The sequence below is a fragment of the Oncorhynchus gorbuscha genome, linkage group LG17, assembly GCF_021184085.1.
Source record: "Oncorhynchus gorbuscha isolate QuinsamMale2020 ecotype Even-year linkage group LG17, OgorEven_v1.0, whole genome shotgun sequence".
NCBI lineage: Eukaryota > Metazoa > Chordata > Actinopteri > Salmoniformes > Salmonidae > Oncorhynchus > Oncorhynchus gorbuscha.
In genome coordinates this window covers 23,136,834-23,155,704 of record NC_060189.1, presented here as the reverse complement: position 1 = coordinate 23,155,704, position 18,871 = coordinate 23,136,834, and the positions used below count along the sequence as shown (strand labels likewise).

Genomic DNA, 18,871 nt, shown 5'->3' with positions numbered 1-18,871 from the left:
TTCCAAAGTCAACCCAAAGCTACGCCCTGGTATCGGTGAAGCCTGCAGTACTCCCAGGAACGAAACTGCCCTATTATTTGAACGGCAGGTAGCGGGGTTTAGAGCTTTGGGCCAGTAACCGAAAGGATGCTGGTTTGTGTCCTCAAGCAAAAAATCTGTCTGTGACCTTGAGCAAGGCATCTAATGCTAATTACTCCAGGATCACCGCAAATAATGGCTGATCCCTGGCCGTGACCCCACTCTCGGGGGGTGTCTCAGTGGGAGTGGGATATTCAAATCGCAAATTTCCAATTTACATGAATATAATACACATTGTACACGTGTGAAATTGGACAAATGTAAGCACTCATCTAATGATTATTATTTCACAAAAGCAGTTTAACACCAATTCACTTAGTCAGTAGATGTCTCTGAAGGGAAACCTATGTCGCAATCTATAAAATCATTATTGCAGGTATTGACAGAATAGTATGGTTTAATCAGAGTGATTTGAGTAGCCAATACCATCCTCTAGGTATGATCTGCTAACTTTCATTCCATAACACTGAGGTAAACTCTGAGGTAAAGAGAGCAGTAGCAAGCAGGGGCTGTCTGGACTTGGATTTGGCATGTATTTGCAGTGTTGCCTTTGACTGTCAGAGATGTGCCATGTAAAATGCCTGAATCAACCCTCTTTAATTATATTTGTACACAATATACAATGAGTGTACAACACATTAGGATCACACAGACTGACCAGGTGACTATGATCCCTTATTGATATCACCTGTTAAATAAATCCACTTCAATCAGTGTAGATAAAGGGGAAGAGACGGGTAAAAACTAAATAATAATAAGTCTTGAGACATGGATTGTGTGTGTGTGTCATTCAGAGGGTGAATGGGCAAGACAAAAGATGGAAGTGCATTTGAACAGGGTACGGTTGTAGGTGCCAGGCGCACCGGTTTGTGTCAAGACCTGCAACGCTGCTGGATTTTTCATGCTCAACAGTTTCCCATGTGTATCAAGAATGGTCCATCACCCAAAGGACATCCTGCCTTTGGAGTGGGCCAGCATCCCTGTGGAATGCTTGCAGCACTTTTTGTAGAGTCCATGCCCTGACGAATTGACGCTGTTCTGGGGGCAAAAGGGAACGCGTTCCTAATGTTTTGTCAACTCAGTGTACAAGCTCACTGTCTCTTAGCACCTCTACAAAAGCCAAAGAGCAAAGGCTGTAGGTCTGTGGAATGCCTCAGATAGGTGTGACTCTGTAAGCTATTTTAGGTTTTATTCACTGTGGGTTATATTGTGTAATAGCTCTACATTTGTAATAGTATAAGGTGGTAGACATTGACACAACTTGAGTTTTATCCATAAACTAATCATTTTGAAGGCTTTGTTGCTAAATTCCTTGTCTCCTTAGGTGTGGGATCATGTTTTCAAGGGGATATTGTAGTGTGAAAGTCCTATTGAATGTGGACCTTAGTTCATCCTAAATGTCCATGCCGTTCACTTCTCAAGGATACTGCCTTTCTTCGAGGACTCCCCAGACTAAAGTGATAGATTCCATCAGAGTTTACAGAACATGACCTATTTCTGTTGAATGCTTCATAGTACTGTGCATATCAAAGCTGAGAATACATCCATAAGCAAGGAAAGGACAAAAACAATGATGATATATTTTTCCTGATGTATTTATTGTTCGGTTGACATTACAAAATGTAAAACTATGGTAAAAATGTTTATAGACAAGCATCACTTATAGTAAAGTAAAAAATACTGAACAAAACCATATCCAAAGACATCCTCATGTCAGTGTGCAAACAAGTTCATCCAATCAGGAACACGGATCACGTTTCTTGATAAATTATTTAAATAGCATATATCTACACGTTAAATAACCTCTTAACATAGAACAGACAAACATAACAATAATTTATCCATTACAAATGCACAGGACATACATAAAGCACAACATATTTCAGAAAACGTTTTTTTTTTAACTTTAGGGGAATTTTCTGCTACAAAAAAAAAACATTTGATATACATCATAAAAGAATGATTGTACTACAGTGACACACAAAAAGAAGCCAACCTATGTATACTCTGGTGCTAAAAGGGTACTCTCATGTTTTGTTGGTTTCAATCAAAAATATAATGAGGTAATATTTGTACATAAAGGTTTTCCTTTGTTTTCCCCATCAGAAATATACACACATTCTCAAGCACACAAGTCAGTCTTACTGTGCAGAAGAACAATGGGATTTCAATGACACCTAATTTGTCTATTTTGGAAGGTTGGCGTGAGAGTTAATACTGCACCCTGCAATGAGAGGACTTTTTTAGAGGGATTTATACCCTGTTTCAAGATTCCAGTTATTTAGAACGAGTTTTAATGACAATAAGACAGAGATGAATAAAGATGAGAGATATCCTAACTCTAGGATCATGTGTCAATACTCTCAACTGGTAGTAAATAAAATAAATAATAACTTATGTACAACCTTGGTAACAATAGTCCTCTCAAGGCAGGTTAGACTGGCCCATGTGTTTCTGTCCCTCTCCACTAATGTCTGAGCTAAGATGGAGGAAAAAAAAGACATCCTGGAATCCTGGCAAAATAGCAGTTGTGTTGTTCGCTAGTAGTCTATATTGGCTTTGGGTGCTAGTCCTGCTTCTGTGCTCATTCCATATATCACCTAGAGTTCTTTCCTGAGAAACCACTTAGCAAGCCTGGTCAAACCCTGAAGACATACTTCATACTGAGCTGAACTGCAAGGGTCTACTAGAAGCCATTTAGTTACCGAATTTGAAATGGCTAATGCCTTGACTACAACTGGCTTAAGTGTCTTTATCACAAAGCTCTTCATGGGTAGCATACACGCAGACAAACATTCACTCTCATTGATAGTAACAGCCAATCCATACCGTCCACGGTCCCTCAATAGTTCCTTTAAGGGGCATCTCTGGCCCATCTGTAGTACATATCCTACTGCTTTCTTCAATTGGAAACAAGTCAAGTCCTTTTGAGTCCACTGCAGAGCTGAAGTAATGCTCGGAAATAAATGAAAATACTCTTCCCTTTAGACCTCCATCCAGAGTGGGATAGCAACTAATTCAGAAGTGCAGAGAAATCTATTTGATTTCTTCACTGAGCAAAGTTATGCTCAACCTGCTGTTAGTGCAGGGGTCTAGTCATCATAGGGCAGGCAGTTAGCCTATGTCCATTCTGCCTCAATCCCACACACTTGCTCTCCATTCCACCAATGTGCTTGTCGCAAAGTAAAGAGTAATAAAGATATGGTCCCAGGTCATATGTTACATTTATATTTGAGCAGGTAAATACATTCTTCTACGAGCCTCTCTCTAGTCCGATTAAGAATCTGCAGGAAAAAGAGTAGGAAAGAATCAGTTAAAACCCTGTACATATTTTGACTAAAAGGGCATGAGCAAGTCATTTTTTTTGTTTGACAAAACATTCCTGAAAGCATCTTACCTTTGCATTCATATTTGAGGTCTGAGAAGTATGTCATCTCCTGAGAGAAGACATACATGCCTAGTCTTCCACCAGCATAGGTCTTGTCGTAGATATTTCCGGAATCGGCCATGATTCTCTTGCCTTCATACATCACAACTCTGAAAGGAAGGAAGATGACATGAGATCATCAGCACATGAAAGCAGGAGTTTATGTGGCTTCAGTAAAGGCAGAGGAGCTAAAGAGTTCAGAGCTAAAGCTAATCTGAGCTCACCTGATGAGTCCAGACTTGGGCCTGTGGATCAGGTGCCATCTGTAGGCAGTGTAGTCTTTCCAGCCGATGTTCTTGGGGTCGTGCCACAGAGTACGCACCTAAGAGGAGGAATAACAAAAAGACATGAGAAATGTTTCCTACCCAGAGGTTATCTCTCTCACTGCTCTTATGTGCTTTGGGCTTGTAATGTGGACTGAAGCTGACCGTACCTGTCCAGCAGTGTCACCGGTGTGCCAGAGCGCGTTCCTCAGATGCTCCCCAGGTCCTGTGGTGGAGTTGACCACTTTGATGGACACTCCGGAGTAGCCCTGAGCTCTGGTCGGCGTGTGGGACCAGTAGGTCTGTGTGATCTGCTTCCACATTACCACGTAGAACCTGGAGCTGGACTGGTACCCAAACACAAATCCAGCATAGTCATCGTCCCTGTCTGTGTTGATAAAGAATGTTCCACTGAAGTCCACTGCGTTGAACTCATCGAACCCTGTAGACAACAAAGAAGTTGGTTAGGACTTTTCTCAATGGAACCATAATCTATGAATGGTAGTTTTGTAGTTGTTCTCTTTAGTTCCTAAGGTGTTATATATATATATGTTACAAGTACGTACCAACAGCGATGCCAGGGTCACAGTTGACGGTCTGCACCAGTTCTTTGCCCTGGTGACGGACCACCCAGTTGGGGTCGATCTGGGAGGTTCCCTTGGGGTCTAGTGGTACCATCTGGAACCTGCGGAAGTCCGTCTCACTGATGGCAAAGTTCTCAGGGCACACATCGTAGATATCAAGTATGTTATCTTGGTCAAAGTCATCTTTGCAAACATCTCCACGACCATCACCTGAGAGGAGGAGGCAGAGAAATGCACTTAGACATTTCTTCATGGAGACAACAAGCTAACCAACCCTATAGTAATGTCTGTGACTGCATTTCTGTCGAGACTTTCTCTTTCTAGATGAATCATTCAATAGGTCAGTTGAATGGCGCCAATGTTTGATAGAGCTACCGAAGAGAGTGACTCACCATCAGAGTCCAGCTGGTCAGGGTTAAAGGCCAGCCTACAGTTGTCCTTGTCGTCAGGGATACCGTCGTTGTCATCATCGTGGTCACAGGCGTCACCCTTGCCGTCTTTGTCGTGGTCGGCCTGGTTGGCATTGGGGATATAGGGACAGTTGTCCAAGTTGTTCTGATGACCGTCCTCATCAATGTCTTGGTTGTTGTCGCACTTGTCTCCCACACGGTCTGAGTCAGAGTCAATCTGTAGAACAACACAATTAATTTAGTCTTCACAAAAACACATTATTTCACACTTGTATGAGATAAACGTGGCTCTAATTCAATGCACTCAGACATAATGAATGTATTTCACCACTCTCAACTTAAGTAATCTCCCTCAATATGAGAGGTGCTATTCTATCCCTCATCCTTGTGCCCCCTTGTCTTCAGGTATGCTAGTAATTTCTCTTCAAACAAGAATACTGTTTCCTTGCACCTTGGCAAGACTACACACACACACATACACATTCATATCTATTCAGAAGGGGGGAATGAATAAGGAGAGAGGGAGAATTGCACTCATTCTTCTCCCAGCTTTCACATTTTCACATTCCTGTCTTTCATTAAAGCTGAGCACAGGTGCAATCTATGGCTACTGTCCTAAGAGGCGGGGCTCTATGATAGTTCTACTTCCCTCCAATATACTTGATAAGATTGGGTTCTTATGTAGTAGAAGATGAAAGCTGCAGTTACCTGGTCTGGGTTGTTTTCAAGAGGGCAATTGTCGCAGTGGTCTCCCACTCCATCCCCGTCAGTGTCTCTCTGGTCCACATTGTAGACGTATGGGCAGTTGTCCCGCTCATTTAGAATGCCTGCGAAGTGAACACACATTTATATCAGTCTATGACAACTTTTAAGGACTGAGAGATTTCATTGTCTGATGTTGGAGGAGTGATGATCTCTTACCATCGCCGTCAATGTCAATAGCACAGGCATCCCCCTCTCCGTTGTTGTCTGTGTCGACTTGGTCGGGGTTGCTCTCATGCACACAGTTATCACATCGATCACCAACGTCATCTCTGTCCACATCATACTGAGCGGGGTTGTAGACCATTGGGCAGTTGTCCTAATAATTTGAAAAAATGTACACCATTACTACATTGTCCATGTGCTAGTAGCTTTCCCCCTGACTCCTCCAATGTATCTAACCCATAAGAGAAAGGACTACTGATGGCTTTGTTTGGTTTCTATGTAGATAACCAAGTCCTGTTTTGATCTCTCACCCTATCATCAGGGATCCCATCGTTGTCATCATCGTGATCGCAAGCGTCACCAAGCCCATCTTTGTCGTGATCCTCCTGTCCAGAGTTGGGAAGGTTTGGACAGTTGTCCTGAAAACAAAAAGGGTTGGTTAGAGAGTCATAACCACAATAACACAGTGGAGAAGCTAGGGATAGACTTTGTGCAGTGCTGGGGGAGTGATCCTTCCTACCTTCTTGCAGTGGTAGGTGGCATTCTCCACACACAGGAGGTCTTTGTTGGGCCATCCATCCAGGTCAGTGTCATCTCCACAGATGTGGCCGTTGCCAGCGTAACCTGGTTTGCACTCACAGCGGAACATAGTGTCGCTGAACTGACCCAGGTAGATACAGTTGGCATTCTTGTTGCAATCATGGCTGCCGTCTTGGCAGGGGTTACGGGGTGTGCACACCTAGGGGGAAGGGAGAGATGCATACTAAAGGGTTAAGATGTGCTGCTGACCTCCTATCATTAGAATAAATAGAAATCCTCACATTTGTGTATTTTGTTGCAGTAGCCAGAGTTTGTCTCACCTGTTTCTTGGCTGTGGCCTGCTCCACTCCTCTCCCGAAGGGCTGTTGTCCTGAGTAGCGAGGGGGGCAGGCAAGGCAGTTGTAGCCAGGCTCAGTGTTCTCACAGCGGTGGACTCCATTGAGTGTGAAGCATGCGTCACGGACCTCCTTGCACTCATCGATGTCCTTGCAGTTGATGCCGTCTCCGGTGTAGCCCACTGGGCATGCGCCACACTTCCAGGAACCATCATCAAAGCTGGTACACTTAGCACCAGCAAAGCAGGGGTTGGACAGACAGCCATCTATATAAAGAAGCATATTGATTTTAAAATACTGAACAAAAATGGATTTGTACACTTTTAGGTTAAAATAACAAATGTCATAATCTATTAATACAATTCGTACCAATAGGGCAGTCCTCTTTTCCACACAGTTGGGATGTTTTGCCGTTGCCCTGACATTCCTTTCCTCCGTATTTGGGGGTGGGGTTGTTACAAAGACGCTGGCGAGTCTGGAATCCACCTCCACAGGTGACAGAGCAGGTGTCCCATAAAGACCAGGGTCCCCAGACTCCATCAACTAAAGCACAGTGAGAGAGAGAGAGAGATGAGTTACAGCTGTATCTCCAGACAGATAGATCGGCACATGTGTTTAGATGCTGCTCTTCTACTTACTTGGACATGGTGATTTCTGGCAGACCTCGGTCTCTCTGCCCTGTCCTTGGCAGTCTCTGCCTCCCATCTGGGGAGTTGGGGAGTTGCAAAGGCGAATGCGGGTGATGACTCCTTCACCACATGTCACAGAGCAGGAGGACCAGGGAGACCAGTGGCTCCAGCCACCATCCTGCTTGACTGTAAAGGACAGACACATAATTATTAGTTAATGTGCTACTACAGTACACATGAGATGTATGGTACTGAGAGATACTGTTGAGTAGAAATGGTAGGTTTACTCACAGCGCTTGTCACATTCCTGAGGGTAGCAGTCGCGGGTCTGCACAGAGGTGCCCTCGCAGTTGCTGTTGATGCGATCGCATGATCGACCTCTCTGCTGGATTCCCCGTCCACAAGACACAGAACAATGAGTCCATTCAGACCAGGGGGACCAGCCATCCTCAGCATAGTCACTCGCTGGGGGGGGAGAGACAATGGGAGAGCGATTAACGCTGCAGAGCTCAGCCAGGGGGGGCAAAGGATTTTCAAAGAACAGTCTATTTGAATACATTTAGCCCTGGAGATTTGAGACCTGGCATTCCAAGGGGTACTCAGGGAATGTGAATGACTGACAAATGATAAAGGAAGACTTCTCCAAATTAAAATACACCTGATAGGCAGGTTGTCAAAAAAAGTTCATGTCCACCTCACAAAAAAAGTACTACAATACTGTTACAGGCTTGTTTTCAACAGTAGAAGAGTACTTACGGGTTCCACAACGTGGGCAGCACTCTCCATCGGGCACGGTGGCGTTGGCACAGGGCATCAGGGGACAAGAGATTTTGCGACACACAGTGGCAGAGTTCTATAGAGAGGATTGCTGAAATTAGTAAATAGTTTGTCTCCAGAGCAGGTTGTCCGGCCACAACAAGGACAGACGGGAAATTAATCTGGGCCATTAACTTTGCATTGTGCAAAAGTGGTTGCTGCTTTGCCAGGACTAATTGCTATGTTTGGGAACATTGGGATGATGTTTGGCTGGGGCAGGGAGATCCCCACTGTGCTACCGTCCTAGATCTGTGCACCTGCTCTAGGGTTCAGGATAAGCACTGTGCTGGGGGTCTGGAGGGAAGGACGGTGACAGTGGGAAAGGCAGAACAGAGGGTCTCTGCAGATGTACTAATTAAATACACATTCTTGATACTTGGCCAACTAGATAACTACAATAACACCCTTAGTGAGAGAGAAAGTGAGAGAGAGAGGAGTTTGACAGGGCAGAATCCCCCTACTGCGTTATTGCTATTCTCTCAAACATCTCATTAGAGGTGAGGTGATGGCTAGCAGACAGACACTGCCTAGTCACAAGAGCCTAAACACAAGAGCCCATTAACACCTCTCTACAGAAGGGGTTGAGGAGCTACTGCCTGGTATTCACAGTTTACTACTGGCTGGGTTACTGAATAACTGCATTCCACCAAGTGTGATGACACCTACCTGGCAGGTACACTCTGTGCAGCCGTCCACGGTCCACTCATCTTTGTCCTTGTGCACGATGCCGTTGTGAAGACAGACCCCACTGTGGATTCTCATCTGGTTCATGAGCAAAGTGCTCTCCTTATTCTGAACACAGAAGAGGGGAGGGAGAGAGAGGGACATGTGTTTAGACAATAGGATGGAAGCTTTTACATGGCCACGGTTCCAGTATAATTAATTACCAATCAACATTGTGATTAAGACATAGCTTGATTTAACTAAAGCAAATACAAATTCAATGGCAGCCAAACATATTTGTGTATTCACATCGCAGCCATTATGATCTGTCAGGGCCTGCCATTCCAAGGGCAAGTGGCTGTGCAGTGGAGAGGTTTTAACTGGGAACAGATAGACTTGAGAGGGAGGGAGGAAGGATGACAGTGCACAGACCCAGCTGCTTTCTGTGCTTACCACTCTGTTGAGCTCGTTTGACAGCTGCTTAACAACCACGCCGAGTCCCTTGAGCTCCTTGAACATGCTGGTGATATCCTCACAGGAAAAGCCACAGGCCTGCTGAATTTCTAAAGAGGAGAAAAGCAATCAGTTTAGTCACCTCCCTCCTTCACATGAGCACAGACCAGTAGGAGCAAGTGGTCTTGTCCCTGCAGAGTGAAGTATGGTCTCACCTTTGCTTTTGTGGCCAGTGTAATCAGTCCTTATTGCTGGGCTAGACCCATTGACTGGGTTGTCCAGGGTCATGACATCAGCCAATGTTTCAGCTGGAGGAGGACAGACAGGAATTTCCATGAACATCATAATAGCATCCACCTGAAGAGACTTTATCAATGGCCATATAGAATTCCGGTACTAGTAATTATATTTGGTAATGAAAGGCATTTAGATTTTTACAACTAAAAAGCAATGAATAACATCAACTTATACAGTAATTACAACATTTAAATGCAAAAATATATTTTTTTATAACATTAATTTTGTAAATCACACTTACAGCTTTGGCATCCCTTATTGCGCATGATTGCCTCCAAAGTGGTTCCAAAAACGAAGCGCACGTTCTGAAGCACTCCCTGCACAAATACACATTCCAGTTAGAGCTATTCCATATTCACACGTCTACAACTTTTCAATACATTTCCTTAGGGATCATAATATCTAACTGTGTATGTCAAATAATATCACATCTCTGGACGCCAAACGTTACGCAGTGCGCGATCCACGAGGTTGGGGCTACTCAGACTAGGCTATAAACTTCAGAAGTGTAACATTTATTTTTAAACATAATTACATCATTATTTGCAATGTATTTATGAACACATGAATCAAGTCATATTTACCATAAATCTGTCTTTCACAGCTCCTTTTCCAATTCTCAGACGGGCAATGTCAGCAACCTCATGCGTCAGGACCTTTTGGATGGGCACGTCTATTTCGGATATATTGATCTCTTCACATCCTACGAACAGCTGGGCACGATCTTCCTGAATGAACAGCGTGATATTCTTCCAATGTCCTGTCGCTAGATCTGCATCTTCTATGGACACTACCTGTTGCTTGTTCCCGGTGGAGTATACCACATCCAGAGTTTGCGCCTTGCCATTAGAAATAATTTCGAATATCGGTCCTGATCCGTCATTCTTCTCCACAGTCAAAATACTACCCCTGGTTTTCTTGAACTGCTTGAAATTGACGAGGAGAAGGAATCCTCTTTCAGCTTGTACTGAATCAATGAGGTCCCTGAAGGAGATCTCGGGAACCGGGGGGATCAGGTCTGCGTTCAAAACCTTATAGGCTGGGCTGTAGGGATCTGCGCCTTTCACCAAGGTAACTCCTTGGTGCCTCTTGTTCACTTTCACAAGCTCGAATAGGTCGTATACACCGTTATCATCTCCACTCTCTGTGAAGGGAGAAACTGTAGTGAGTCTCTCTTGGAAACTTCACGTTCACAGACAAAACAGGAACTTTTAACAGAATAATTCCATTGTTGATTTTAAAAAGCATATTGTCAAAAATGTTATAATGTTTACCCAAGTTTCCAAAAACTCACCTGCTACCCGGCTGCCCTCACAAGTCCAAAGCACCAAAAGGAGAAATACTCCTATCAACTTCATCTTGAAACCTCAGAAATCTGTTTCTACTAGAAAGTAGAAAAACTGTTAAATAGGTAGTCATTTACACACTTCTCAAGATTACAGGCCCATTATCAAAACGTAATAAGTATCTTTTAAAAAGCTAAATGTTATTTAAATAAAATATTATTATTAGAATTTACCAACCTGAATAAAATAAATAAATCACAGATGGATCAGTTGAGGAAAGCCCTGGATTTTCACAGTTTCGTTGTTCCGTTATTTCTTCTTAAATTCTCCAAGTTTATTCCCTTCGTTGAATAGTTTTAGTAATCTTATGTTCGCTGAAAACTCTTTTTCAAGTTTGTTCTTTCTTTATTCTGATGCTCAAACTATTCTACTAACACTGCGGGCATAAGTGCTATTTCAATAGTTTCATGACATTCCTGAGACGACATCTCCTCCAATCAGATCGCAGAAAGAAAAAGGGACGACCTTATCTTCTTACCTCATGACGCTGAGAGTAATATCCAAGGCGAAGGCTACACATAGGAAAAAAATGCATTCCAGAGCCGAATTTCCATATAAATATTTTATAGAGGACAGGGGCCAATCAGTCATTTCCTGTAAAAAGTACATTCTTTGTCAAATACGCTTCCCTCTTTATTTTCTTTGTCTCTTTTTAATAAAATGTATAAAACATTGTCATGATTTACAGAATTTACCATGTAGATCCCCTTAAAATAAAAACATGTGGATTGTTAGCCAAAATGTTTTTGAGATAGTCATATATACATGGAAAAATAATACTTTAATATGATATAAGCTAATGGAAAATGTATATATAAATTAATGTGAATATTTTGGCTTTTTGAGAGGATGCATAGGCCTATTGCTGATCTATTCCTCTTTCATTCACAGTTCATCCACTGGGAGGCGATGTGTGAGTTTAGATTTATGTTGGTCAGACTTTCCATCCTCACATGAAGATGAGAAAAGTGAAGAAAGTATAACTTCAGAAAACGTTATTGCCTCTAGGGATTTTGGGCCAGACTAGTAGACTATATTTAGGATTTTATTGGGGTATTTAAGATTTTATTCCGTTATTACACTTCAGCTGATACTGAAACCGTTCATGTTTATTGATCATTGTATTCATTTTTGTATTATAAATTCAACAAAAAAAGGGAAATAATCGTCATCATATGTATCTGATCATTTCCATCACTTCCTTGGGTTCTTTGCCTAACATGACATCACCAATCATGTGAAAGGTAGAGCCATGCATAGCCTATGAGTCATTCTTAAACCCTCTTAAACCTCCTTTTGGTTGCCCCCTATTATGTAATGACAGATTCCCCCCTTCCTGATTGAGAATTGTTCCACATTTCACTTTTTCAGATGAAGCATTTTACCCTAAATCAATGTCAGCTAATTATTGGAAAAGTAACTTCCCTCCAGATGTGGATAGGAGCAGAAATGAGGAAGAGACAATGACAGTGATGGAAACACTCTGGACAAACAGCAGAAGACTCACAGCACCTTACCGCCGATGCATCATGACTTACTCCCTAAAATAGAGGGGGTCCTATAAATACATGAGATAGACAGAACCCTGAGTGTGATTTTGTGCAGGCATCATCTGGACACCTGAACCAGCGCCAGCAGCATATACATACCATTGGAATGTGAAAGACTTATGACTGGGAATACTTATGACAGCTGTAGTAGGCTATTCACATCAGTGTTTCAGTAGTTTGGGGAATCAGGAAATTATAATGCAATAGTGCTCAAGGGTCAAATAAATGTATGCTCTAATGGAAAATGTCCTTGGGGGTGGGGTGGATTGGAATAGAGTCTCATATTTCGGAGACAAGTTGAGACACACAGAGAACATACGCAGGTGTGACCAAGCGTGTCAGATGGGGTATGTTTGTGACCTCACAGAATAGGAGGCGGGGTTGGCGTTATATGTATGTGTGAGAGGAGGGGCTGGTGTAGGAACATGCCAGGTCCTGATGAATACTCATCCAACCACCCAGCAAGCCAAGTTCAGACTGCAGCGGAAACAGACCATAGATAGCAGTGTTTACTCTCTCTCTCTCTCTCTCTCTCTCTCTCTCTCTCTCTCTCTCTCTCTCTCTCTCTCTCTCTCTCTCTCTCTCTCTCTCTCTCTCACACACACACACACACACACACACACACACACACACACACACACACACACACACACACACACACACACACACACACACACACACACACACACACACACACACACACACACACACACACACACACACACACACACACACACACACACACACACACACACACACACACACACACACACACACACACACAAAGTAGAGACGTATGATTTTCAGGGTAGGAGGTAGAGAGTTTATGTGTTTAGTCTTTCTTAAGAATTTCTACGCAGTGTCTCACCCTTGATCATATGTCTTATTCCCAAGTATCTAAACAAAGGAAGCAATGACCAATGACATCATTCATTAATCCTGTCTATTGCTGTGAATACCTTCCCACCCAGGACCGGTAATGTCTTACCAGTAAGTAACTCTGTTAGATATAGCAATAAACATACGTTGTGTACTTAAACATAGTAGATCTATGCTCTGTCTACAACTATATCCGTTGAATACTTTGCTGGCTTAGCTAGCAACGATGACAGTGTCTCTAGGTACTGACCAGACTGCAGGCTGATTGATTTGTACCTTGACACATCTGGGTCAGAGGAGCTGGACAAGTTTGCTTCATGAATTGCCTGAAGGAAATGCAGAGGCCAAATTGAAGATGTGCATCTCTGGAGTGGAGGTACTTAGAGTATGATCGTTTCAGTAAGATGCCATGACTGGGGTCTGCTCTGGCCACAGTAGATACATGTCCATAACGTTTTCTGACTGACATGGTTCTGAAGACAATTGCTGTATGGTTTTAACTTTCTTTAACTTTTAGAAATACAATTGTGTGAGCAAAATCATTTTGATGAGTTGTGGGAGGAATGGTTCACTATTATTATCTATCATTATCATACATCAGTTTGAAAGTCAATGTCTATCAGATGTATCAGAGATTCTAAACATGACTGCATGTTAGTGGATCACATGGATTTGTGTTTCACTCTTAACCATCCATATGCTGACCCCATGCAGATGAGTGATGAGAGTTTCCTGGTCCTGCAGCTCCAGGGCTCCTATCCCTGTGACCGATCAATGGCAGTTTATTGGTTTTATTAGACTGTGCGTGATCCAGCAGGCTAGCGTTAGCATATTTTCAGATGAGGAACCTCATCCATGTGCCCTAAGGCCTGGAATCTACAACCACTCATGGTGAGTCAGTCAACGCACATTAGCACTCACCTCCACCAGCCTGCACGACTTCCCACTCCATGCCCTGCAGCCATGCATTTTACTGCAGCAACCATGAGAAGTCCTTACGGAAAGAGGTGTGGCGTGAAGGAGGGGGTGTATTTGCAACTGTGTTTTGGCTAACGTTTCAGCTTGAGGCACATTTGTCACATGAGTGCTCAGGAGTGACTGCTTCAATAAATCATCTCCAAAAATGCAAATATAAGACACCAGTGCCAGGGCCTTATATTTGTGAGAGCACAAGTGGATCATGTTCAGGAGGATCAAGCAGCCTTGAATGTCAGGTGACCATCACCAGATGATAGAAGTTGAATCATTGCTGGCCAGTTCCTTGAGCACAGTGAAGACTTGCAGGGGAACACATGGCAGGGCTCTAGTTGGGGAGATGACATGAAGGTTATATGCAAAAAATATGTTCCCCTTATTAAACAGTCTCTAGCTCCTTTTCCATCAAACAGCCAGATTCTTCCATGGAAGTTTGAGAACCAAACCATCTAAACATGAGAACCAAGCCAGGGAACATGAGAACCAAGCCAGAGAACATGAGAACCAATCCAGAGAACATAAAATAATTAGTTGCCAGACTTGGCCAAAGGCTTTTCTTGTTCTGCTGTTTGTTCTCTGGAACATGCCAAAGTTCTGAAATGAATTTGAACTGCTGGCCGTGGTAAATCACTGATGGTAATCCACACTTCATCCCGAAAGGCTTACAAGAGAAGTATGGCTTTTACCATGGCTTTAGAACTGTCTGGCACGATTTGATCTAAATTATGTAGTATTTAGTGATTCTGATTGTTTAATAGTCATATGTACAGGGTTGCAGGTGTGATTGCAGGGTTCAGTGAAAATCTCAGGCTTTGAGCTCCAACATGCAGGACTAAGTGAAATAGGTATCTGTCACGTTCTGACCTTTATTTCCTTTGTTTTGTATTTATTGAGTATGGCCAGGGCTTGAGTTGGGTGGGCAGTCTATGTTTGTTTTTCTGTGATTTGGGGATTTGTATGTTTCGGCCTAGTATGGTTCTCAATCAGAGGCAAGTGTCATTAGTTGTCTCTGATTGAGAATCATACTTAGGTAGCCTGGGTTGCACTGTTTGTTTGTGGGTGATTGTCTATGTTAGTTGCTTGTGTCAGCACAGGTCTCATTTAGCTTCACGGTCGTTATTTGTTTATTGTATTCAGTGTTCAGTACTTTCTTTAATTAAATATCAAGATGAACACAAACCACACCGCGTTTTGGTCCGCCTCTCCTTCAACAGAAGAATGCCGTAACAGTAGCTGACTAGTGGTGGGTAGAAACTATTGGCCAGTCTTTTCAGTTTTTGCCATGATGCTCTTGTACTACCCATGTCTGAATGATTGAAGAGGGGACAACAGGGCAAGGCTTGGTTGGCTGGGGTCCCTGATGATCGTCTTGGCCTTCCTGCGAACCATGGTGTTGTAGGTGTCCTGTAGGGCAGGCAGAGGGCACCCAATGCTGAGTTCGGCTGCACGCATCACCCTTTGAAGAGCCTTGTGGTTTGCAGTGGTGGAGTTGCTGTACCAGGCTATGTTGCAGCCCGACAGTATGCTCTCGATGGTGCTCCGGTAGAACACTGTGAGGGCCCTCGGGACAGGCTGAATTTCTTTGGCATCCTGAGGTTGAAGAGTCGCTGTCGTGCATTCTTCACTGTGGTGTCCGTGTGGTTAGACAATTTCAGCTTTCTGAAATGTGTATGCCGTGGAGTTAATGACTGTCTCCACGGCGGCCCCATTAATGAGGATGAGGGCATGTCCAGCCTGGTTCCACCTGGAGTGTTGCTAACGTTGAGGGAGAGGTTGCTTACCTTGCACCACGCTGTCAGAGTGCCTACTTTCTTAGAGTTTTGTAATGAGCACTATGTTATTGAAGGTCGAGCTGTAGTCGATGAACAGCATCCTCACATATGTATTCCTTTTGTCCAGGTGGGTAAAGACCGTGTGCAGTGCAATAGCGATTGAGTCGTCCGTGGATCTGTCCGTGTGGTAGGCAAATTGGAGAGGGTCGAGTGTGTCGGGAAAGGAGGAGGTGATATGGTCTTTGACTAGCCTCTCGAAGCACTTCATGATGATGGAAGTGAGTGCTACTGGTCGGTAGTCATTCAGTTCTATTACTTTCCCTTTCTGGAGCACGGGGATGATAGTGGACATCTTGAAGAAGCTGGAAATAGTGGCCTGAGCTAAGGAGAGATGTCAGAGAACATAACAGCCAACTGGTCTGCACATGTTCTGAGGGCTCGGCTCGGGGTGCCATCTGCGCCGGCAGCCTTGCAAGGGTTAACACGTTTGAATGACTTACATACGTCCTCAGTGGAGACTGTAAATATGTAGCCCAAGTTGTCATGGGGGGCTCTCTTCGGCAGCTCAGGGTCATTGTGCTCGAATCTTAAGAAAAAGGTGTTTAGCTCACCCGGTAGGTTGACGTTGTGACCAAAAACATTTGATTTCATTTGATCTCTAAGGCAACATATTTTAAGGTAACTTAGCTAAAGTATTTCCAGTGCAGTGAGTTAGCTAACATTGGAGTCCTCTTGGAGCCATGATTGGAAGAAGATGATGAATTGGTGGCAGTGACTGTGCTCGATTCCTGGAAGTGAGGTCATAGTGTTAGATTAGATGCACTTCTTTCAAAGCTCTTGTCTTCACTCATCGTTTAAAGACGGACACCAAGTCATCCACAGTGCTTCTTCCGTGCCAAACATGCAAGCACAAAACATTCTAGCTAATTGGTTCAGAGCTGGTGATAATGGACGACTAGCTGCCTTCCAAGGTAAAGGTATTTGCCACTGTGCTTTGCCTGGTCCATGCACTGTACTAAGTTAACTGTATGGATGAATAATGAGCTGACAGACCACATGCCACTAAACTCCTAGCCAGAGAGGCCACTGAATCCAAGAATGTAAAAAAGCATTTAGAATGTAACCCCGTCTTTTGTAAATGCATCGTGAAGCATTATGTTATGCAGAGCAACAAGGAGTATCATCACATTAGTGGTCCTCCTGGCGACTACACACCGTGGATAATGATGACATTGTCTGAGTGCCATGGACATTCAAACTGCACTTCAGACTGTCGCCAGTGGTTGAAAAGCTACTGTTGACTGAAAGGCACCAATGGAATGGAATGATTCTGAGGCTTCCCATACTGACACTGATGAGGTTCAGAAGAAGATTTATTGGAAAGGGAACTCATATGTATGACTAATTATATTGTTCAGTGATGTTCTTTCAGTCTTAATGAAAAGTACATTTTTGGACAATAGCAAAAACTCAAGAACGTACCATGATCCTTGTTACTACGAAATTATGGAATTAAGTTGACCTCAAATGGAAAATGAATATCCCAAAAAACACAAAGCAGACAAATATGTGAACATTACTTGTACGAAGCAGTCACCAAGATTCTTTTCACTATAATCATACATCATGTTTTGGGGGGAATGTTTCCTGTTCCATTGCTGGAGTTTCCAGTTGACATTGTACAAATGTTTTTCAGTTCTAAAACTAAGCAGCTGTAGGGATGATCTTCTGTTTGTTGGCTTTTTCGGCTTTTTCAGTACGTAAACACCTCTCTAATTGAAAAGGCACAGCACCTATACATATTGGCAAACTGTCATCTATGGCATGAATGTAATCTGAATGTTCATAGGTGTTAATCGAGTGGATCATAAGAGTGCATTAGTAGAGTGGTGAACACATTGGGCAAACATGCTCACGCTCGCACACAAGACTGCCCGTCTTTCACTGTACAGAACACCAGCCTGCCTCTCCCACAATATTACAGTTTTATTAGTCGCATGTACAGGACACACATGGTATACACCGTCCAATGAATTATTTACTTGCAGGTCCCTTTTTACATAAAGTAAATGGCTCAGTAGAATAGAATAAATACAGTGTGTTAGTATAAGTATAATACAAGTATAATACAGGAAGGCACAATTTACAGTACAATATGGTCACATGTATCAGGGATACTATAGCCTGGGACATGTTTAAGATGTAAGAGGAAGAGGCCCACCAGCTGTTCAACGCACACTCTGAGGATGCGGCCAGGGATGCCATCTGGGCTAGTGGCTTAGTGAGTATTCTCTCTTTCGAGAGTGTTCTTCAAGTCAGCCTTGGAGAGCGGAAGCGCCTAGTCGTCCGAAGCAGTGAGGGCCTTCCTGGATGGCTCAGTATTGTCTGGCTCGGTGGGCAGCACACAGCTGGATTTGCCTTTGTAGTCCGTGATAGCCTGTAGTCCGTGATACCCTGTAGTCAGTGATACCCTGTAGTCCGTGATACCCTGTAGTCCGTGATACCCTGTAGTCCGTGATACCATGTAGTCCTCGATAGCCTGTAGTCCTCGATAGCCTGTAGTCCTCGATACCCTGTAGTCCTCGATACCCTGTAGTCCTTGATACCCTGTAGTCCGTGATACCCTGTAGTCCTTGATACCCTGTAGTCCGTGATACCCTGTAGTCCGTGATACCCTGTAGTCCGTGATACCCTGTAGTCCTTGCCACGTGCGTCTTGAGTCTGATTTGTCAAACATCAATTCAAGTTTGAGTTTGTATTGTCTTTCTGCGACCCTAATGGGTTCTATGCACCTGCTTGCACTATCCCACAACAAGGAGCAGACAATACTGATTTGTGCACTGGGGTTTGCGGAACAGATCGAAGGTCAACAATGGCATGTTATCTTTCCACCTACACTTCCTGTTATATTTGCTGTGGCTACTCTG

The 18,871-nt window shown here is 43.5% G+C and overlaps 1 protein-coding gene across 2 annotated transcripts; it reads right to left on the bottom strand.

The window, feature by feature from the left end:
* Positions 1 to 1,655: 1,655 nt before the first annotated feature.
* LOC124001730 (thrombospondin-1-like) lies at positions 1,656 to 11,141 on the bottom strand. Of its 2 annotated transcripts, none has more exons than XM_046308746.1 (22): positions 10,946 to 11,141; positions 10,717 to 10,806; positions 10,007 to 10,566; positions 9,664 to 9,739; positions 9,341 to 9,433; positions 9,126 to 9,235; positions 8,676 to 8,801; positions 7,950 to 8,046; positions 7,485 to 7,658; positions 7,203 to 7,379; positions 6,934 to 7,107; positions 6,550 to 6,830; positions 6,210 to 6,428; positions 6,001 to 6,108; positions 5,684 to 5,843; positions 5,471 to 5,589; positions 4,745 to 4,979; positions 4,335 to 4,562; positions 3,939 to 4,210; positions 3,730 to 3,827; positions 3,476 to 3,615; positions 1,656 to 3,362 (listed from the first exon to the last, which is right to left on the bottom strand). In XM_046308746.1, the coding sequence occupies exons 2-22, from the start codon at positions 10,778 to 10,780 to the stop codon at positions 3,355 to 3,357; spliced, it is 3,519 nt and encodes a 1,172-aa protein (XP_046164702.1). In that variant the 5' UTR covers positions 10,781 to 10,806; positions 10,946 to 11,141; the 3' UTR covers positions 1,656 to 3,354. The 2 variants fall into 2 exon arrangements, with proteins under 2 accessions (XP_046164702.1, XP_046164705.1); XM_046308749.1 differs by having other exon boundaries at positions 10,717 to 10,803.
* Between the last annotated feature and the right edge of the window lie 7,730 nt (positions 11,142 to 18,871).